Below are 21186 nucleotides of genomic sequence, written 5' to 3'. Positions count from 1 at the left end.
TCATATTCTGTAAAGGTTCATCTATACCTATGTTGTTGAACCACCACAGAGTGAAAACTGCCAATCATACAAGGTTTTTATAATGCTTTGTTATTAAATCCACCACAAATGCCCTAATGATAGGGTATAGGTTCTGGGACATTTCTACATGTAAGTTAAACAGAAAACAAAGACTAGAATTAAAACAGCTTACTATTCCTGAGAATAAAAATGGGTTATGTTTATATTTTTAAAAACCTAATAAAGGAAATTTACCCCCAAATTACTAAATATTTGTAAAAATGTTAACCACTAAAGCAACAGTGAACCACTGTTAATTTTCTGAGATATGTGTCAAATGCTATTTTAGCTTAGAAAAACAATGATATTGCCCAAATTTAATCTAAACATTTTCCTTGTTGAAACATTACTACTACTAAGTTTTTCACTGTGCTTATATTTTCCACCAGAAGTATTACCAATAGATAACATTTGGTTGTCAGAATTTTTGACATTATTGTACCAAATTTCTCATTATCCTCAACTGTTCTACAATAACAGAATTTAAGTTTAATACAAAATGAATCTGCTACTAAAGATGTTTTAAAGCCACTAATGAAGGGAGAAAAACCTGAAAGAAACCAAAGGGTAATCACAACCACTGGCTACTTCGGCTCCCCTTACTGCCAGCTCTGTCTTAACACGGAGTGAAAATGATTAGTGTAAGAAAAGACTGTTTTACTGAAGGACAAACCAACCAGAAAGAACATGTGGGGCTAGTTAGGACATAAATTACACCAACATACAGCTGTCTATTTCAGAACTGTACAGTGACTGCACAAGGTACCAAATCAGAAGAGGTTCCGTTTCCAAGTTCTGATTCATAAGAGCTTCCAAAGTAGAGCCGGTACATATTGAATTTTGATTCATCTGGAAGCACCTCAGACATCTCTAGAGAAACAAGGGACTGCTCTAAGCCACATTCTCCATCTCCAGCTGAATCATCAGAGCCACTGCTGTGGTTAAGAAAAACCATTGAAGACAGACTCAGGTCACTATCAGAGCTGGAACCTCCATCCTAAAACACACAAAAGGACAACCAGTTGTAAAGCTCTAAATAGTCCACAATTCAAAAATAAACCACACAGAGACAGCATTCTAATAGACCAGTACAAGGAAACTTGAGGCGTTTTTTTACAAAAGCTCTTATTGATTCTCTAATGGTTCTGAGTCACATCACAAAATTTTAACTATTAAAATAAGGAAAGAACATATGGAATGTGTAGATAACTTGCCAACCATCTCCCCCAAAACTAACAAAGCTAGGACTCAGACCTCGATTTTATTTTCATGTCTCTTTCAATTCACATTTTTCTACTCTGAAATGATAAAGCACTGTATAACATGGCTGATTCATCATTATAGAGTAGTTTACTTGTAAACACCTTTTTTCCCCTTTCATTAGCAGAAAAAAAACTTCAATGGCTTGCCAAAATAAATAGCAAAAACTTGGCAGTATCTAAATTTAGTCCCTGCAAGAATCTCTAACAAAATGTAGCAGAGGGGAGTATACAGTTGAAAACCCTTCCCAGAAAATATATGGTAAAGTCCATAATGTGGCAGAGATCAAATTATTTTCTGCCAAAATTAAAATATTATCCTTAGAGAAAAAAACTGATTCTAGTGCTGGAGAACAGATAAGATAAACCTAGAACATTTTGTTGTATAGGGAAGTAAGTAAGTGATCAAAGGATGATGAGGACATATCAAAAGGACACAGAAGCCATCCAAAAGGGGCTCCTATTGGCCATATCTGGGACAATTTGAGTTTCAAAATAACTATCTGATGATCTTTTTTAAAAGTAAAAAATGAATTTAAAATCTCAATATAATTCTTACCTCAATTCAAAGAATACCCTTCCACACACCAACATATTTTGCCAATAGTAAGGTAATGTTAGAGAAATAGACACTAAACTCTTCAAATAATTACAAATTCTCTGCAAAGCCAATATTCCAATTATGGTACACTCGACTAAAGGTAAATTTCTATACAGTTAACTAAAGTTGTTAAAAAGTAGGAATTTCTTTTAAGGTTGAAATTTTGACACTGAACTGCTCGTATCACTCATAAGACACCATAGTAACGATCTCCTCATATAACTCACCTGCAGCCCACAGGACAGCAGCCTTCCATGTAAGGCCTCTAACTGGGCATTGTAAAGTAAAGCTTTCAGATCAGCTCCCGTAAAGGAGCTGGTTACTGATGCCACGTTCTGAAGGTCCACATCATCTGCCAGAGGTAGAGAGTCACTGAGAACGTTTAAAATTTCAAGACGTGACACCTGAAGGGAGAAAAACTAATTGATTTAACGAATAAAATTGAATACGTTATTTTAAACTGTGTCTCTTAGAATTTTTCTTATAAATTCACTTCATATATCTTATAAGCTTTACAAATAAGTTGAGGAATGTACCAGTAGGCTACATCTATCTTCCTTGGAACTTTTTCCCTAACAGAAGGAACATAGGAAAATGAATGAAAATCAACATTCTTAACTATTTAGTGTAAATCATTTCTAATTCAGACAGTGCTTATTTTCTAGATTTGGGCAAATGAGCCAAGAAAGTGTTTTGAAAGAAAAAATAACTGCTACATGTGATATATAGACATTTTATACCTTTGACTATTCATTTGTCTATTTCTTCTTTTACTCATTCATTTCTAAATTTGGGAAAAAGAGCTCCATCAACATAGGACTAGGAAAAAGTCATATCTCTATGTAACATGCATAGATGCTTCCTAGTCCTATGCTTGATTCAGTATCAGTCTTTTGTCTGGATAATGAGGTGTGTGATCTTTGAACACAGGGAACATGGCCATGCAATACTTGTTTTTCCAACTGGCCAACACTGAAAGAGTATAAAGTTTTCAGACTTGCATGGAATGGCTGGGCCAAAAAAAGGCTTTGCATCTAATTCAGAATCTTTTCATGCTGTAAGAAAGCACTGACTAAGGCCTTTGCCGAAAGCTGGTCTTCTAAGGACGGCTTCTATTACCTGGCAGAAGTAAAGTTCACAAGGAAAGAGTATAGCATTTGTTGGATTTTGGACTCAAAACATGAAATTGTCACCTGATCAGGAGGAGGACAGTATACACATTTATCTAGTCGGCCAGGCCTGAGCAGGGCAGGGTCAATCAAGTCAGGGCGACTAGTGGCAGCCAATACATAAACACCTGGGGGGGGGAATAAAAATCCTTTACTAAATCCTGGTGAAATCTTGTTATAAGAAGATATTTCTGTATTTACAATTATTACCCTGTAAGCCTTCTACTCCATCCAACTGAGTCAGCAACTGGTTAACTACACGATCTGTAACTCCTGTATTATCGTGGCCTCGTCGAGGTGCAATAGATTCAAATTCATCAAAGAAAAGGATGCAGGGCTTTGCAGCCTGTGCTCTGGGGAAACAAACAGTATTTCCTATCTGAATAGGGCTTCAGAGTTTGCAAAGTAATTTCATATATATATCTATATCTGTATACACATACACACACATATATATATACTTATGTATTTATTTAATTCTTCACAACAAACCCTTAAGGAAGGCAAGGCATATGTAATTATCCTTGTTTTCAGTAAACCAGGTCTTAGAGAGGTCAGGGAAGACACATGCCTTCTGGACAGAGACTAAAACAAAAACCAGTCTTACTCAATGAGTGAAATGCTTCTTTGATTCTTATTACAAGTAAACTCTTTTTAATATGCTTACTGGCCACCTGCAATTCTTTTGTGCAATGTCTCTTCGTGTCTTTTGTCCATTACATTTTGGCGAGCTTAGTACTTTTATTTTGTAAGGCTCTCTATAAAATATATTTTAGTTATACATATTACATTTTTTCTAACTTGAACTTTGACATATAGTTTTATTAATTTATTAACTAATTTTGTTTTCATTAAAAAGAAGGTAACATAAGTTCCATCTCTGGTAAAAGGATGGACTAGATGTCTAAAGAATCGCCCCTAATACAAAATATCTGTCATGGTGACGGAAAAAACCCAACAAATATCTTAGTAAATACATGGCAAGTAAGATAAATCTGGGGCCAACAACACACTGGATTACCTGTGCCTTGAACGTTTGGCAAAACTCTCTTAAAAAACCAACTAGGTCTGATGTTTGATTTATGCAAGGATTTTTAACTAGCGCCCACTGTTTTCCTACCTTTACAAGACTATTCAGATTTCGTTTCTTCCTTGCTTGACTTTGGTCAAATATATTTTGTCTATGTTACCCAAGTTTCAAAAACACTGGCATAAAGTTTATAATATTATTTCACAATATTCCCTTATTATCTTTTACATTTCTGGTATATCTTTAGTCTTGCTTCCTCACCTTTATTCCTAATGTTGTTTATTCATGCTTGCTTTCTTCTTGATCAGTCTTGCTGGAGATCAACTGTATCAGGTTTACAAAACATATTTGGGTTTGTGAACTTCTCTACTGAATTGTTTTCTATTTCACTAATTTCTGTTCTTTATTATTTCCCTCTTTATTTTCATTTATATCTGTCTTTTTCTAATTTCATGAGATGGATACCTAGTGATTAACTTTCAGTCTTTTTTCTTTTCTAAAAATTAAAAGCTATATTTTCCTTGAAATAAGTTTTGCAGTATCTCACAATTTTAATAAACAGCATTTTCCTTATTAGTGCTCATTATTTTCCATTAGATCTCTTCTTTCACTTATGATTTATTTAGTTTTTTAAAAAATATCTAAATGTATGGGGGGGCTTATCCTTTTCTTGATTATTTTAACTTGTGTTTTCAGAAAATGGAGTCTCTATGATATTATTTCTTTGAAACACTGCAATCACTATGTATGGCCTGACATATGGCCAATTTTCAAAAATGTTCCAGGTGTGCCTGAAAAGAATGTGTATTCTCCAATTGTTGGGTACATGTTCTAAATATGCTTACATCAACCTTGCTGAATATGTTGTTTAAATCTTCTAAATTTTTACTATTTTTTAAAACTATTTTTTCACTAACTAATTACTGAGAACTGTGTTAAAATCTTCTACTATGAAGGTGGATCTGTCAATTTCTCCTTGGAGTTCTATAAATTTTTGCCTTAAATATTTTGAAGTTACAGTATTAGATACAAATAATTTTATAATTGTAATAGATTTCTGGTAAATTGAACCTTTTGTCAATATGTGGTTGACTGTCTTTACCTGTAATAGGCTTTTCTGGTAATATTCTTTTCTTAAATTGGGTGGTAGCAATACAAGAGTTCATTTTATTATTCTTTAAAATATATATGTACATTATATATATTCTCCTAATTGCATATTTTATAATAAAATTTTAGTGGAATAGAACAAAGTAGCTCTTTCATTTAGAAGCTTCCTGTAATCCCATCACATTTAAGTAATTTTTTTACTCTTAAATATTAGCTTCTGTATTCATATGTATTTTTATATAAATGCAGTAATAATTATACTCTATTTTAATTACATTGATCAGATGGAATCTTAATTTATAAAAGAGATAAATTGGGGTAATTATCTGCTTCATATACTTTGAGAATCCTTGAGTAACCACTTATGATTCCACTTTCAGCATTTCAGAAATATTTCTATTGTAAATATAAAACCAAATAATTTCCAAAACTTAATATCAAAAATGTTTTATATTTAAGTGGTATTTGGTAAAACAGTGAATTTTTGTTCTTCAGTTTATTAATAACCCACATAAATCACAGGTTTCAAACATCAGTTTTTCAACTGAAGACCAAAAAGCATTGACTGATAAATAACCACAGAGCCAGTTACTTTAAAAAAACATTCACTGGTAACTAACCTAATAAAAATATCCCGTACAGCTTGTTCACTTGCTCCAATATATTTGCTGAGTAACTCTGGTCCCTATTAGGTAAAATAAAATTAAATTAGAATTCATTCGAAACTATCTAAAAACAAAATATACTTTTTGTTCATGACTAAGTCTAAATGCAATAACAGAAAAATTTTAATATAATTAATGGATTTCTCTGAACTACATTTAAAAAATTAATGCGGCTGGACTAAATATCATACCACAAGTTCTATACTTGGTGTTTCCTTTGCTTAGAACATTTGTCCCCAGATAGTCTCATGGCTCACTGCTTCATTTTATTTAGATCTCTGACAAAATGCCACATCCTCAGAAAGGCCTTGTCTGACAAACCCATCTATGACTCACTCCAGTTACTTTACACCTCCTTCCCTTGACTGTTTTCCTACCTAGTACCTACCACCACCTGACAGTATATTATACATTGAATGTGTCTGTTTATTGTCTCCCTCCCTCCACTAGTAGAATATAAGCTCCAAAAAGGCAGTTTTGTTCATTACTGAATCTCCAGTGCCAAAAACAGTGCCTGCTCCATAATAAGTACTGAATAATTATTTGTTTAGTAAGGTAATGAATGGTTTAAAAAGGGAAAATGTTCCATTTATCTCACATCTTTGGAGACTCCAAAAAATATGTAATGTGACATGAATTACTTTAATTAGCATCTTCAGTAACTGAAACCAATTTATTTGCTCAGAAGTTGAAGAATGTATCATTTTTTCTAAAAGTCAACTGAGGAAACTTTCAAAACAAACTTTACTACATATAACAATATCAATAATGAGGACAGTCTTTCCTTAAATTGGGATATTTTAAAAAACTGAATAGGCCCTAAAGTGATCTCCAATGAAAAATCATTACCTTAAAAAGACCAAAAAGTGATCAGGATATGTGACCAAAATAAAGAATTTCTAATACTCAGCCATCTAGATAGCTATTAATATACTAATATTTGATTATATTTTCTCAGTATAGTCAGGGAACTACAGAGGATGGAACAAGAAACAACTAAGGCAAAATATTAGGAAAAAGGCAACAAACTGGTGTCAGTGAAAGGGCTGTCTTTGATACATGCCTCCTGGGATCCACCCAGACCTACACAGCCTCAACTCTCTACCGAAACCTGTGCATTGAGAACTCATCCCAATTGAGATTTGAACATTTACTAAAGGGAAGAGATAAGATGTCCTCCCTAATGGAACAATCTAAAATACAACAATATTTGCAAGTGTTAATCTTGAAAATTATATGTAAAAAAAAAAGTAAAACTACATTCTAGTGACAAGTAAAAAAGAAGAATATGGTCATAGTTATTCCAAATTCCAAAAAAAGAAGATAGGGAAATTTAAAAGTTATAGCTCTCCATCAATGCCAGGATACCCACATAACCAGCTCAGAAAATCTCATGTGATAAAAAGAGGGTAGGCATAACCCAATTGCAAATTAATAAACTGGGTTTCAGATTATAAATCAATTTTGAATAAGTTTACAATACAGGTTTCCCTCACTTTTTGAAGTTTGCTTTACACTACTTCACTTTTATTAAAGACCTACATTAGTAACTGTTTTCGCTAACAAAGAAATCCAAAGAAAATGTTCACGTTTATGAAAAAGGGTGAAAAGCGAAAAGCATTCAGTGTTTATCCCGCTGTGAGCTGTTGGAGAGGCAGAACATACCCCAGCGGCAACAGTGGCGCCACGAAGCTTCTTTCTAGGGAACTACACACAGCATCAAGCCATCATAGTTTTGAACTGTGTCTGGGAGCATCTGTGCTTTATCTCGACTTATTTTGTCCATCCATTAGCAAGATGTGTCCAATTGCTTCTTTGTTTTCTACCATTTCAGTTTACAGTAATGTTTCATAGAAACACTCTACTTCCGGATGGTGGGGGGAAATCTGCATATGATTACTTTGCCTTGAAATGTAACCACTCTTTGGCAAACAAATATTGCTGGGGTGCTGAAGCTGTACAAATAAGACAGCACATCCCAGACCATAATGACACACCAGTGGTGGAGTGTGAAGCAGTACCCAAAATGATCTGCTAGCATGTCCTTTAATGACCATACTCACCCTGTATCTGAAAAAATTTAACTTGGTGTGACACAGCAAGGGTGAAATATAGCCAACAAATAAAAACCCCAGCTTCCTGCCTTAGTGTGGTCTCCAGCCCCTAGTCTTCTAGGTTTTCTTCCCCCTTCAAGTTTGCTCTTTTATCTGATTATTTAGGCGTAATTCTATTTTATAATGCATGATTATGCATGAAGATCTGCCTTAAGCAAGAACATAATAAGCCCTCCAAAAGAGAGATGCCTCATTATTCAATTTCCCACACAGTTTAACTAATAGATGGATCACTGCTCCTACTAGTTTTCCAAATATGAGATTAACCCGCTATCAAGAAACATAAATGGTGTTGGCGAGGATATGGAGAAATAGGTATACTCACTCACACACTGCTGGTAGGAATGTAAGATGGTGCGGTCCTCAAAAACTTACACATAGAATTACCATATGACCCAGAAATTACACTCCTGGGTATATATGTATTCCAGAGAAATGAAAACATATGTCCACACAGAAATTTATACACAAATGTTTATAGCAGCATTATTCATAACAGCCAAAAAATGGGGACAACCCAAATGTCCACCAGTGATGAATGGATAAACAAGCTGTGGCATATCCACACCACCTTAAAAAAGACAATATCATCCCGCCATAAAAAGTACTGAACTAAAAAAAAAGAACTAAAAAAAAAAAAAAAAAGTACTGAACTACTGAGGCATGCTACAACTTGGATGAACCCTGAAAACATTATGCTAAGTGAAAGAAGCCAGACACAAAAGGTGACATATTGCATGATTTCTTTTATATGAAATAGCTAGAACAGACAAATCCATAGAGACAGAAAGCAGATTAGTGGTTGCCAGGGGCTGGGGGAAGGAGAATGGGCTGAAAAAGTTTTGCAACTAGAGAGAGGTGCTGGCTACACAGCATTGTGAATGCACTAAATGCCACTGACCTGTACACTTTAAAATAGTTAATTATGTAAATTTTCCCTCAGTTAAAGAAAAAAGAAGAGAAAAAAGATAAATGCCAAACATACCTTGACACTAATAAAATTCATTCCACTCTCTCGTGCAATTACTCCAGCTAGTAAGGTTTTTCCTGTTCCAGGAGGACCATACAACAGCACTCCTGTCCTTTGTCGTATGGGCAAGTTTGCAAATAATTCTGGGTACTGAAAGAAAAATATGACAAAGAGCTCAACTCTAAAACAAATGACTAAGCAGTGGCCAAAGATCAATGTATAGAAAAAAGTACTTGGGTGGTAACAGTGGCCATCTTTATGACAGTACAATGATAGAAAAAAACATTCCTACTCAGAATAATAAACGAACTCAAAGGAACTACCACAGATTTTTCCCAATTGGACCATGGAATACAGTCCACATAAAAAGCATATAAATGCATCAGAACTTCTTTCCATTTTTTCCTGTTTTTTTTTTTTTTTCAAACATTATAATAGTACTACATTAAGAAAATAAAACCCAACCTTTTAACAAGTATACTGCCTTCCACTTGTATGGTTCATGGGGCAAGTTATGACAGCTATGTATATTCAAATATATTCAATCAAAGGAAGAAAATAAATAATAGAGAAGCATGTGTAATTATAATCGACAGTAAAATCTCCCAAGAGTCTCAATGCTGAACAAGTAACTGACTGCTTCTAAATTATCTTCTAAATCACCAGCTTCTCAGCAAGAAAACTTTTTGAACAGGTGAGCCAAACATCAGGCTACTACTGTCAGCAATCTCCTAGTCTCCTCTATTAAGTACACCTATTTAGTACCACGTGTTGACACAATTTCAACCTCACCTCGACCTCCATTCTAATCTGAAGGAGGCCCCAAAGTCAGCACTTACGCAGATGGCCTCACGTACCTGGCCCGGGATGTATCTGGATACTGATGTTTGGTGCCCAGACCCAGCATTTGGGGTCATGATCCGCAGGCAAGTACTTCCCACGCCCCTGTTCTCCCAAACAGGCTTTAACCCCCAGTCCTGGGCTGCACTCAGTATCTCCCAGGCCCTACCAGACAGTTCCCAGGACTGTCTGTAACTGAGGTCCTTACATGTAACTGAGATCCTTACCCATTTCTTTATCTCTTTGGATGGGCCCCTGATCTCATGCAAAGATCCTTTTCTCTCAGGTTTCTGATTCAAACACACCACCTCCTAGATTCTACTTTTGATCTTCTAACGAGCAATCTACAGCTGCCCCCTCTATCCTGCTGTCTGCCTGGTCTATGCTGCCTGCTAACTCTGCCTTTCTAGACTGGCACCCAGAGTTTAGAAATCTGGCTTAATCCATCAGCTCTGTGGATCTAAATGACTCTCCCGCCTGCCAGTTTATTCCTATCTGTTTCTGCTCAACCCTAGCTGACAGTTCATTTGCTTTAGTACAACCTGGACGATTCAAGAAAAACATAAGAACTCTGAAATTCACATCAAAATGTGTTTACTATAAATATCACCTCAGCTTTCTTTCCAGGCAAGGAATACATCAGATACTTTAAAAATCTGTTAGAGCGCCAAAAGTAGGACTGGACATTTACTTGGTAATAATAAATACTTGTTGGACCAAACGGAAGCTGGGCAAGCCAACATATACAGCCAGAACCGATGGATGACTCAGTGGTTCTTCTGGCAGTTGGTAGTGCTTGGTTTGGTTGTTTTTTAAGTACCTTGGCTGGTAACTGGATAGTGTCCACAAGTATCTGCCGAACTTCATGTAATCCGCCAATCTTATCCCAGCCCAGGTCCCTAGGGTTATGCAGGTCGACATTTCGCAGAGACACAGGAATAAATCCTTGGAGAGCCTTTCGCAAGTCCAATGTTGTTAAAACTAATTCTGTTTAAAAATAAACGAAACTTTTGGTAGTCCTATTTGTATATGAATGTTCAAAACATATTGTCATACAGTTGACCTCTCTTACTCATTTTCCCCTCCCTTACCCCTTCCACCCTAGTAACCACCACTCTGTTCTTTGTATCTAAGTGTTTATGTTTAGTTTGGTTTGTTCATTTATTTTTTTGTTTTTTATGTTCCACATATGAGTGAAATCATGTTATTTGTCTTTCTCCGTCTGATTTCACTTAGCCAATCTTAACTCAATTAAAAAAAATGACATCAATTTAGCTGGAAATGCCAATTTTCTACTCAAATAGCTGCTTATTTGAATACTAAAATGGATATATTTAATTCTTACCTTACTACAATTACACTTCTCCACGACGGAAAGAAGAGTCCAAATTTTAGTTTTAACAGTAAAACTTACCTTCCCTGGTGGATATACTCTGATGAGAGAGACAAGAATGTATGGCTCGATCCATAAGCACTGTAAAATCTCTAGCCACAAACCCTTCAGTTTCTTTTGCTATACACTGCAGATCAAGATCAGTGAACTTGCTCATATCACAGTCTAGTTTATTTTTTATTACATTATACAGAATTTCACATCTTTGATCCTAAAGAAAAAAACACAAAATTCAAATTTATAGTTTTACTCAAGTGCAAATTTTTGTACATGTATTTTGAGAAATATCAGGTTGACATAATCTACAGGGACAGAAAGCAGATTGGTGTTTGCTTGCTGGTGGAGTTGGGGAGGAATGAACACAAAGGAGCAGTAGGAAACATACGGGAGGAGGGATGGAAATGTTTGCTACTTTAATTGTGGTGATGGTTTCATGGTGTGTGTGTGTGTGTGTGTATATATATATGTGTGTGTGTTAAAACTCATCAAATTGTACACTTTAAATAGTGAGTATGTTGTCTTCAATTACACCTTAATAAAGTTGTAAAAAAAAAAAAATCACATTCATAATGATTGCTCTCTTTCTCCAGTAAGAAGATTTTTATTTTGGTTCCTTTAAGGGTTGTTATTCCTATAAAACATAATTCTAGCTTTGTTTCCTGGTGCACGAGGAGAGGGGATTAAGAACGCTGCTTGAGAGAGCTCCAGGGACGGGCGCGAGCCGCGGCTAAGAGTGCGGAGCCCAGGGACGGACATGGGACGCTAGGGCCGCTGCTGCCGCCGCCAGGAGGCCTGTGTGCGAACACAGGTCACTAGCCACACGCCCTTCCGGGGAGCCTGTGCAGCCCGCCACTGCCAGGGTCCCGGGATCCAGGGACGGCTCCCCCGGGAGAACGCACGGCGCGCCTCAGGCTGCAACGTCACGCCGGCCTCTGCCCGCTGCAGGCCCGCCCCGCACTCCGTGACCCTCCCTACCCCCCGGCCTGGGTGAGCCAGAGCCTCCGAATCAGCGGCTCCTTTAACCCCGTCCTGTCTGAGCAAAGAACAGACGCCCTCCGGCGACCTACACGCACAGGCGGGGCCAAATCCAAAGCTGAGCCCCTGGGAACTGTGAGAACAAAGAAGAGAAAGGGAAATCTCTCCCAGCAGCCTCAGAAGCAGCGGATTAAAGCTCCACAATCAACTTGATATACCCTGCATCTGTGGAATACCTGAATAGACAAGGAATCATCCCAAATTAAGGAGCCCTGTGGATGAAAGGCTCTTGGTGCTGCAGCCAGGAGTCAGTGCTGTGCCTCTGAGGTGGGAGAGCCAACTTCAGGACACTGGTCCACAAGAGGCCTCCCAGCTGCACATAATATCAAACAGCAAAAATCTCCGAGAGATCTCCATCTCAACGCCAGCACCCAGCTTCACTCAACGACCAGCAAGCTACAGTGCTGGACATCCTATGCCAAACAACTAGCAAGACAGGAACACAACCCCACCCATTAGCAGAGAGGCTGCCCCAAATCATAATAAGTCCACAGACACCCCAAAACACACCACCAGACGTGGACCTGCCCACCAGAAAAACAAGATCCAGCCTCATCCACCAGAACACAGGCACTAGTACCCTCCACCAGGAAGCCTACACAGCCCACTGAACCAACCTTAGCCACTGGGGACAGACACAAAAAACAACAGGAACTATGAACCTTCAGCCTGCAAAAAAGGAGACCCCAAACACAGTAAGATAAGCAAAATGAAAAGACACAAAAACACACAGCAGATGAAGGAGCAAGATAAAAACCCACCAGACCTAACAAATGAAGAGGAAATAGGCAGTCTACCTGAAAAAGAGTTCAGAATAATGATAGTAAGGTTGATCCGAAATCTTGGAGATAGAATGGACAATAGAATGGACAAATTGCAAGAATCAGTTAACAAGGACCTAGAAGAACTAAAGATGAAACAAGCAACGATGAACAACACAATAAATGAAATTAAAAGTACTCTAGATGGGATCAATAGCAGAATAAGTGAGGCAGAAGAACGGATAAGTGACCTGGAAGATAAAATAGTGGAAATAACTACTGCAGAGCAGAATAAAGAAAAAAGAATGAAAAGAACTGAGGACAGTCTCAGAGACCTCTGGGACAACATTAAACGCACCAACATTCAAATTATAGGGGTTCCAGAAGAAGAAGAGAAAAAGAAAGGGACTGAGAAAATATTTGAAGAGATTATAGTTGAAAACTTCCCTAATATGGGAAAGGAAATAGTTAATCAAGTCCAGGAAGCACACAGAGTCCCATACAGGATAAATCCAAGGAGAAATACGCCAAGACACATATTAATCAAACTGTCAAAAATTAAATACAAAGAAAACATATTAAAAGCAGCAAGGGAAAAACAACAAATAACACACAAGGGGATCCCCATAAGGTTAACAGCTGATCTTTCAGCAGAAACTCTGCAAGCCAGAAGGGAGTGGCAGGACATATTGAAAGTGTTGAAGGAGAAAAACCTGCAACCAAGATTACTCTACCCAGCAAGGATCTCATTCAGATTTGATGGAGAAATTAAAACCTTTACAGACAAGCAAAAGCTGAGAGAGTTCAGCACCACCAAACCAGCTCTACAACAACTGCTAAAGAAACTTCTCTAGGCAAGAAACACAAAAGAAGGAAAGGACCTACAATAACGAACCCAAAACAATTAAGAAAATGGGAATAGGAACACACATATCGATAATTACCTTAAATGTAAATGGACTAAATGCTCCCACCAAAAGACACAGATTGGCTGAATGGATACAAAAACAAGACCCATATATTTGCTGTCTACAAGAGACCCACTTCAGACCTAGAGACACATACAGACTGAAAGTAAGGGGATGGAAAAAGGTATTTCATGCAAATGGAAACCAAAAGAAAGCTGCAGTAGCAATTCTCATATCAGACAAAATAGACTTTAAAACAAAGACTATTAGAAGAGACAAAGAAGGACACTACATAATGATCAAGGGATCGATCCAAGAGGAAGATATAACAATTGTAAATATTTATGCACCCAACATAGGTGCACCTCAATTCATAAGGCAAATACTGACAACCATAAAAGGGGAAATCGACAGTAACACATTCATAGTAGGGGATTTTAACACCCCACTTTCACCAATGGACAGATCATCCAAAATGAAAATAAATAAGGAAACACAAGCTTTAAATGATACATTAAACGAGATGGAGTTAATTGATATTTATAGGACATTCCATCCAAAAACAACAGAATACACATTCTTCTCAAGTGCTCATGGAACATTCTCCAGGATAGATCATATCTTGGGTCACAAATCAAGCCTTGGTAAATTTAAGAAAATTGAAATTGTATCAAGTATTTTTTCTGACCACAACGCCATGAGACTAGATATCAATTACAGGAAAAGATCTGTAAAAAATACAAACACATGGCGGCTAAACAATACACTACTTAATAATGAAGTGATCACTGAAGAAATCAAAGAGGAAATCAAAAAATACCTAGAAACAAATGACAATGGAGACACAACGACCCAAAACCTGTGGGATGCAGCAAAAGCAGTTCTAAGGGGGAAGTTTATAGCAATACAAGCCCACCTTAAGAAGCAGGAAACATCTCGAATAAACAACCTAACCTTGCACCTCAAGCAATTAGAGAAAGAAGAACAAAAAAACCCCAAAGCTAGCAGAAGGAAAGAAATCATAAAAATCAGATCAGAAAAAAATGAAAAAGAAATGAAGGAAACAATAGCAAAGATCAATAAAACTAAAAGCTGGTTCTTTGAGAAGATAAACAAAATAGATAAACCACTAGCCAGACTGATCAAGAAAAAAAGGGAGAAGACTCAAATCAATAGAATTAGAAATGAAAAAGGAGAGGTAACAACTGACACTGCAGAAATAAAAGAGATCATGAGAGATTACTACAAGCAACTCTATGCCAATAAAATGGACAATCTGGAAGAAATGGACAAATTCTTAGAAATACACAACCTGCCAAGACTGAATCAGGAAGAAATAGAAAATATGAACAGACCAATCACAAGCACTGAAATTGAAACTGTGATTAAAAATCTTCCAACAAAGAAAAGCCCAGGACCAGATGGCTTCACAGGCGAATTCTATCAAACATTTAGAGAAGAGCTAACACCTGTCCTTCTCAAACTCTTCCAAAATATAGCAGAGGGAGGAACACTCCCAAACTCCTTCTACGAGGCCACCATCACCTTGATACCAAAACCAGACAAGGATGTCACAAAGAAAGAAAACTACAGGCCAATATCACTGATGAACATAGATACAAAAATCCTCAACAAAATACTAGCAAACAGAATCCAACAGCACATTAAAAGGATCATACACCATGATCAAGTGGGGTTTATTCCAGGAATGCAAGGATTCTTCAATATACGCAAATCTATCAATGTGATAAACCATATTAACAAACTGAAGAAGAAAAACCATATGATCATCTCAATAGATGCAGAGAAAGCTTTTGACAAAATTCAACACCCGTTTATGATAAAAACCCTGCAGAAAGTAGGCATAGAGGGAACTTTCCTCAACATAATAAAGGCCATATATGACAAGCCCACAGCAAACATCATCCTCAATGGTGAAAAACTGAAAGCATTTCCACTAAGATCAGGAACAAGACAAGGTTGCCCACTCTCACCACTCTTATTCAACATAGTTTTGGAAGTTTTAGCCACAGCAATCAGAGAAGAAAAGGAAATAAAAGGAATCCAAATCGGAAAAGAAGAAGTAAAGCTGTCACTGTTTGCAGATGACATGATCCTATACATAGAGAACCCTATAGATGCTACCAGAAAACTACTAGAGATAATCAATGAATTTGGTAAAGTGGCAGGATACAAAATTAATGCACAGAAATCTCTGGCATTCCTATATACTAATGATGAAAAATCTGAAAGTGAAATCAAGAAAACACTCCCATTTACCACTGCAACAAAAAGAATAAAATATCTAGGAATAAACCTACCTAAGGAGACAAAAGATCTGTATGCAGAAAATTATAAGACACTGATGAAAGAAATTAAAGATGATACAAATAGATGGAGAGATATACCATGTTCTTGGATTGGAAGAATCAGCATTGTGAAAATGACTCTACTACCCAAAGCAATCTATAGATTCAATGCAATCCCTATCAAACTACCACTGGCATTTTTCACAGAACTAGAACAAAAAATTTTGCAATTTGTATGGAAACACAAAAGACCCCGAATAGCCAAAGCAATCTTGAGAACGAAAGAAGGAACTGGAGGAATCAGGCTCCCTGACTTCAGACTATACTACAAAGCTACAGTTATCAAGACGGTATGGTACTGGCACAAAAATAGAAAGATAGATCAATGGAACAGGATAGAAAGCCCAGAGATAAACCCACGCACATATGGTCACCTTATCTTTGACAAAGGAGGCAGAAATGTACAGTGGAGAAAGGACAGCCTATTCAATAAGTGGTGCTGGGAAAACTGGACAGCTACATGTAAAAGTATGAGATTAGATCACTCCCTAACACCATACACAAAAATAAGCTCAAAATGGATTAAAGACCTAAATGTAAGGCCAGAAACTATCAAACTCTTAGAGGAAAACATAGGCAGAACACTCTATGACATAAATCACAGCAAGGTCCTTTTTGACCCACCTCCTAGAGAAATGGAAATAAAAACAAAAGTAAACAAATGGGACCTAATGAAACTTAAAAGCTTTTGCGCAGCAAAGGAAACCATAAAGAAGACCAAAAGACAACCCTCAGAATGGGAGAAAATATTTGCAAATGAAGCAACTGACAAAGGATTAATCTCCAAAATTTATAAGCAGCTCATGCAGCTTAATAACAGAAAAACAAACAACCCAATCCAAAAATGGGCAGAAGACCTAAACAGACATTTCTCCAAAGAAGATATACAGAGTGCCAACAAACACATGAAAGAATGCTCAACATCACTAATCATTAGAGAAATGCAAATCAAAACGACAATGAGATATCATCTCACACCAGTCAGAATGGCCATCATCAAAAAATCTAGAAACAATAAATGCTGGAGAGGGTGTGGAGAAAAGGGAACCCTCTTACACTGTTGGTGGGAATGTAAATTGATACAGCCACTGTGGAGAACAGTATGGAGGTTCCTTAAAAAGCTACAAATAGAACTACCATATGACCCAGCAATCCCACTACTGGGCATATACCCTGAGAAAACCATAATTCAAAAAGAGTCATGTACCAAAATGTTCATTGCAGCTCTATTTACAATAGCCCAGAGATGGAAACAACCTAAGTGTCCATCATCGGATGAATGGATAAAGAAGATGTGGCACATATATACAATGGAATATTACTCAGCCATAAAAAGAGACGAAATTGAGCTATTTGTAATGAGGTGGATAGACCTAGAGTCTGTCATACAGAGTGAAGTAAGTCAGAAAGAGAGAGACAAATACCATATGCTAACACATATATATGGAATTTAAAAAAAAAAAAAATGTCATGAAAAACCTAGGGGTGAAACAGGAATAAAGACACAGACTTACTAGAGAATGGACTTGAGGCTATGGGGAGGGGGAAGGGTAAACGGTGACAAAGCGATAAAGAGGCATGGACATATATACACTACCAAACGTAAGGTAGATAGCTAGTGGGAAGCAGCCGCATAGCACAGGGAGATCAGCTTGGTGCTTTGTGACCGCCTGGAGGGGTGGGAGGGAGGGAGACGCAAGCGGGAACAGATATGGGAATATATGTATATAAATAACTGATTCATTTTGTTGTGAAGCTGAAACTAACATACCATTGTAAAGCAATTATACTCCAATAAAGATGTTAAAAAAAAAAAACCACTTTTTAAAAAAACATATTCTAAAAACACATTCAATGACCAATACCACTACCATTCTGTTATGCTTAATAACAGGTGTATTTTTATTCTTCAATAACAGTTAATTAGCACAGGGTCTGAATATTTAGAGTAGACGTAAGAATTTTAAACAAGAAGTTAAAATATGCTTGCCTGTCCCAGAACATTCTTTTTGAGCGTGCTGCCACTAAAACCATCAGGATTGAAGTCTCCTGAGGAGATGATGGGCTGTATGTGCTTGTATATATTTGGTCTTTGTCTTGCTTCTAGCACAGATCTCCTAAAACCCTTAAAATGTCCTAATGATAAGAGTGATAAAGGTGTCTTGACATTAATAACAAACCCCTTTTAGCCTCACCTGAGTTTACGTTAATGAGGTGACTTTTGGAAAGCACCTAAGTATGGGGGCTGGTTGCCAGGGGAACCAACCTTGACTAGAGGATTGAAACTTTCAGTCCCACCCCCTGATTCCCAGGGAGGGGAGAGGGACTGAAGGCTGAATCAATGACAATGGCCAGTGCTTTAATCAGTCATGCCTATGTAACAAAGTTTCCATAAAAACCTAAAAGGACGGGGTTGGAGAGCTCCCAGGTTGGAGAACCAGAACACTTCCATGTGCCACCGGGCCAGGCCCCGAACTCCACAAGGACAGAAGCTCCTTTGTTTCGGACTCCATCCTATGTATCTTTTCATCTGACTGTTGATTTGTACCCTTTAATATTCTTTGTAACAAACTGGTAATCTAGTGAGTAAACTAGTTTCCCAAGTTCTGTGAGTTGTTCTAGCAAATTAATTGAACCCAAAGAGGGAATAGTAGGAACCTCGGACTTATCACCAGTCAGAAGCACAGGTGACATTGGCATCTAAAGTGGAGGGCTGTCTTGTAGAACTGAGGCCTTAACCTGTGGAATCTGATGCTCACTCTGGGTAGTGTCAGAATTGAGCTGAATTGCAGGACACCCAGTTGGTGTCCAAAAATTGCTTGATGGTGTGGGGAAAAAACCCACATGTTGGAAATGTGTGCCAGAGTCATAATGGGTACAGAATATTAGTGCTGGTAAAAAAAAAACCAGTTTAGTCAAAGTTTTAAAAGAAGAAATGCTTAAAAAAAGGTAAATATGTGAGGTGATGGATGTGTTAATTAACTTGATTGTGGTAAAGATTTCACAATGTACATGTATAGCAAATCATCATGTGGTACACTTTAAATATATATAATTTTACTTGTCAATTATATCTCACTAAAGTGGAAAAAAAATTCTAATTTCCATAGTATATTTACAGATTTTACCAATGCGAAATGAAGCAGTTCAGAATTTTTAGGGTTTTTGTTTCTTTTTAAATGGAATAAAAAAAGAAAACTTAATAATGAAAAAAAAAAAGAAATGCTGTTTTATAAAAAGACATTTCCTTGGAAAGTACCTGATAATATTTCGGATGGTTACAAACAAAAATTGTGCATCTAATAGCAAAACATTCACTGAAGGTCGATTTTTAAGAACCCTTAAGATCACTAACATAAGCATTACTTTAAAGCCATAAATCATGAATAAAATTGAAAAATATGTAATTTATATAAAAAGTGACATATGGGAATTCCCTGGCGGTCCAGTGGTTAAGATTCCACACTTCCACTGCAGGGGGCATGGGTTCAATCCCTGGTTGGGAAACTAAGATCCTGCATAACACACAGCACAGCCAAAAAAAAAAAAAGGGACATATTTCAATAATCTTCACAAGTAGTATGTTACCTGGTCGGGAGGTTGAATATGCTGGACACACTGAAATATGTGAACTCCTTGAGCAGAAACAAGTAAAGGATGTAGAGAATGTTGAGACTGGCTTGTAGCAATCAGTGCCACCAAACTTCCCATGGAAATAAACTCTTTCACCACATCGTTCAAAGCTAGAATTAAGTAATATAGTGTAAAAACTTAGTACACAAAAGCATGAAATTTTAAAATCATACATTCATTAAAAATAATACCCTAAACTTGAGCTTTAAGGTGGAGTATGAATGGAATGGCTCCTCTTTACCGTTTAAGTTAATCTTCCATTCATTCATCAGTTTATCTACTGAGGACCTAATATTGGCCAGGCTCTAGTCAATCTAATGAAGGTATAGGAAGCACTGTAAACTCTGTACACTCAGAACAATGCCTAGGTGAGGTTCCTTCATCTAGATCTTATTAAGTAAATGAAAAGGGGTCTCTGAAATAAATATTATAGAAGGATGAAAATAGAACACAATATGGAAGTTTAAGTAAGCAAAATACAGCTCATACTCCTATGACTTCCTGAACAATCTCTTTCAACCCTAGCTTTTGCAAGGTTTGGCTGGCACGAGGTTAGAACTGAAACAGGCATTAATAACATATATCCGAGTCCTGACCTAGAAATCTGCAGCATTCCCTTAAACACTAGACTAACAAGTCTTGCAGATGCTACAGGATTCCAAATGTGAGATTAACACCAGTTTACAGTAACCCAAGCCACTGTGGTTACATTTTTTATCTATTTCACCTCTTAAGAACCTCGAGGCAGCAGAAGACTGCAAAATCCTCTAACCCCCACCCTGGTCCCACCCTCTCCTTGAACCCTAAGCTCTAGGCAAAGGAGTATTGTCCAGCATACTGTGATTTCTTCTACCTCTGTACCTTTGCCTGTGGACCACACTTCCTTTGCATCTTCATTAGCCTGAAACTGTTCCATACTAACTTCTACTACTCCATCAAAACTCATCTCAGGGGGCTTTCCTGGTGGCGCAGTGGTTGAGAATCCACCTACCAATGCAGGGGACATGGGTTCAATCCCTGGTCCGGGAAGATCCCACAGGCTGCAGGGCAGCTAAGCCCCATGCGCTACAACTTACTGAACCTGTGCTCTAGCACCCGCGAACCACAACTACTGAGCCCGCGTGCTGCAACTACTGAAGCCCATGTGCCTAGAGCCTGTGCTCCACAAAGAGAGAAGCCACTGCAATGAGAAGCCTGCGCACTGCAACAAGGAGTAGCCCCCACTCGCCATAACTAGAGAAAGCCCTTGCGCAGCAACAAAAACCCAAC

General features: G+C 37.4%; 1 protein-coding gene across 1 annotated transcript in view; it reads right to left on the bottom strand.

Moving 5' to 3' along the window:
• The window catches only part of PEX1 (peroxisomal biogenesis factor 1), an 80206-nt gene that overhangs the window by 23244 nt on the left and 35776 nt on the right, over nt 1-21186 (bottom strand). The window contains exons 13-21 of the mRNA XM_067746416.1: nt 19873-20027; nt 11233-11422; nt 10639-10805; nt 8994-9128; nt 5850-5914; nt 3300-3442; nt 3114-3217; nt 2148-2324; nt 827-1057 (exon numbers count right to left, since the gene is read on the bottom strand). Of these exons, the coding sequence (XP_067602517.1) occupies nt 827-1057; nt 2148-2324; nt 3114-3217; nt 3300-3442; nt 5850-5914; nt 8994-9128; nt 10639-10805; nt 11233-11422; nt 19873-20027 (1367 nt within the window). The remainder of the gene's footprint in view (nt 1-826; nt 1058-2147; nt 2325-3113; nt 3218-3299; nt 3443-5849; nt 5915-8993; nt 9129-10638; nt 10806-11232; nt 11423-19872; nt 20028-21186) is intronic.

Source organism: Pseudorca crassidens, chromosome 8 (genome assembly GCF_039906515.1).
Source record: "Pseudorca crassidens isolate mPseCra1 chromosome 8, mPseCra1.hap1, whole genome shotgun sequence".
Lineage (NCBI taxonomy): Eukaryota > Metazoa > Chordata > Mammalia > Artiodactyla > Delphinidae > Pseudorca > Pseudorca crassidens.
Note: the sequence above shows the minus strand (reverse complement) of the source record. Positions and strands in the feature narration are given on the sequence as shown.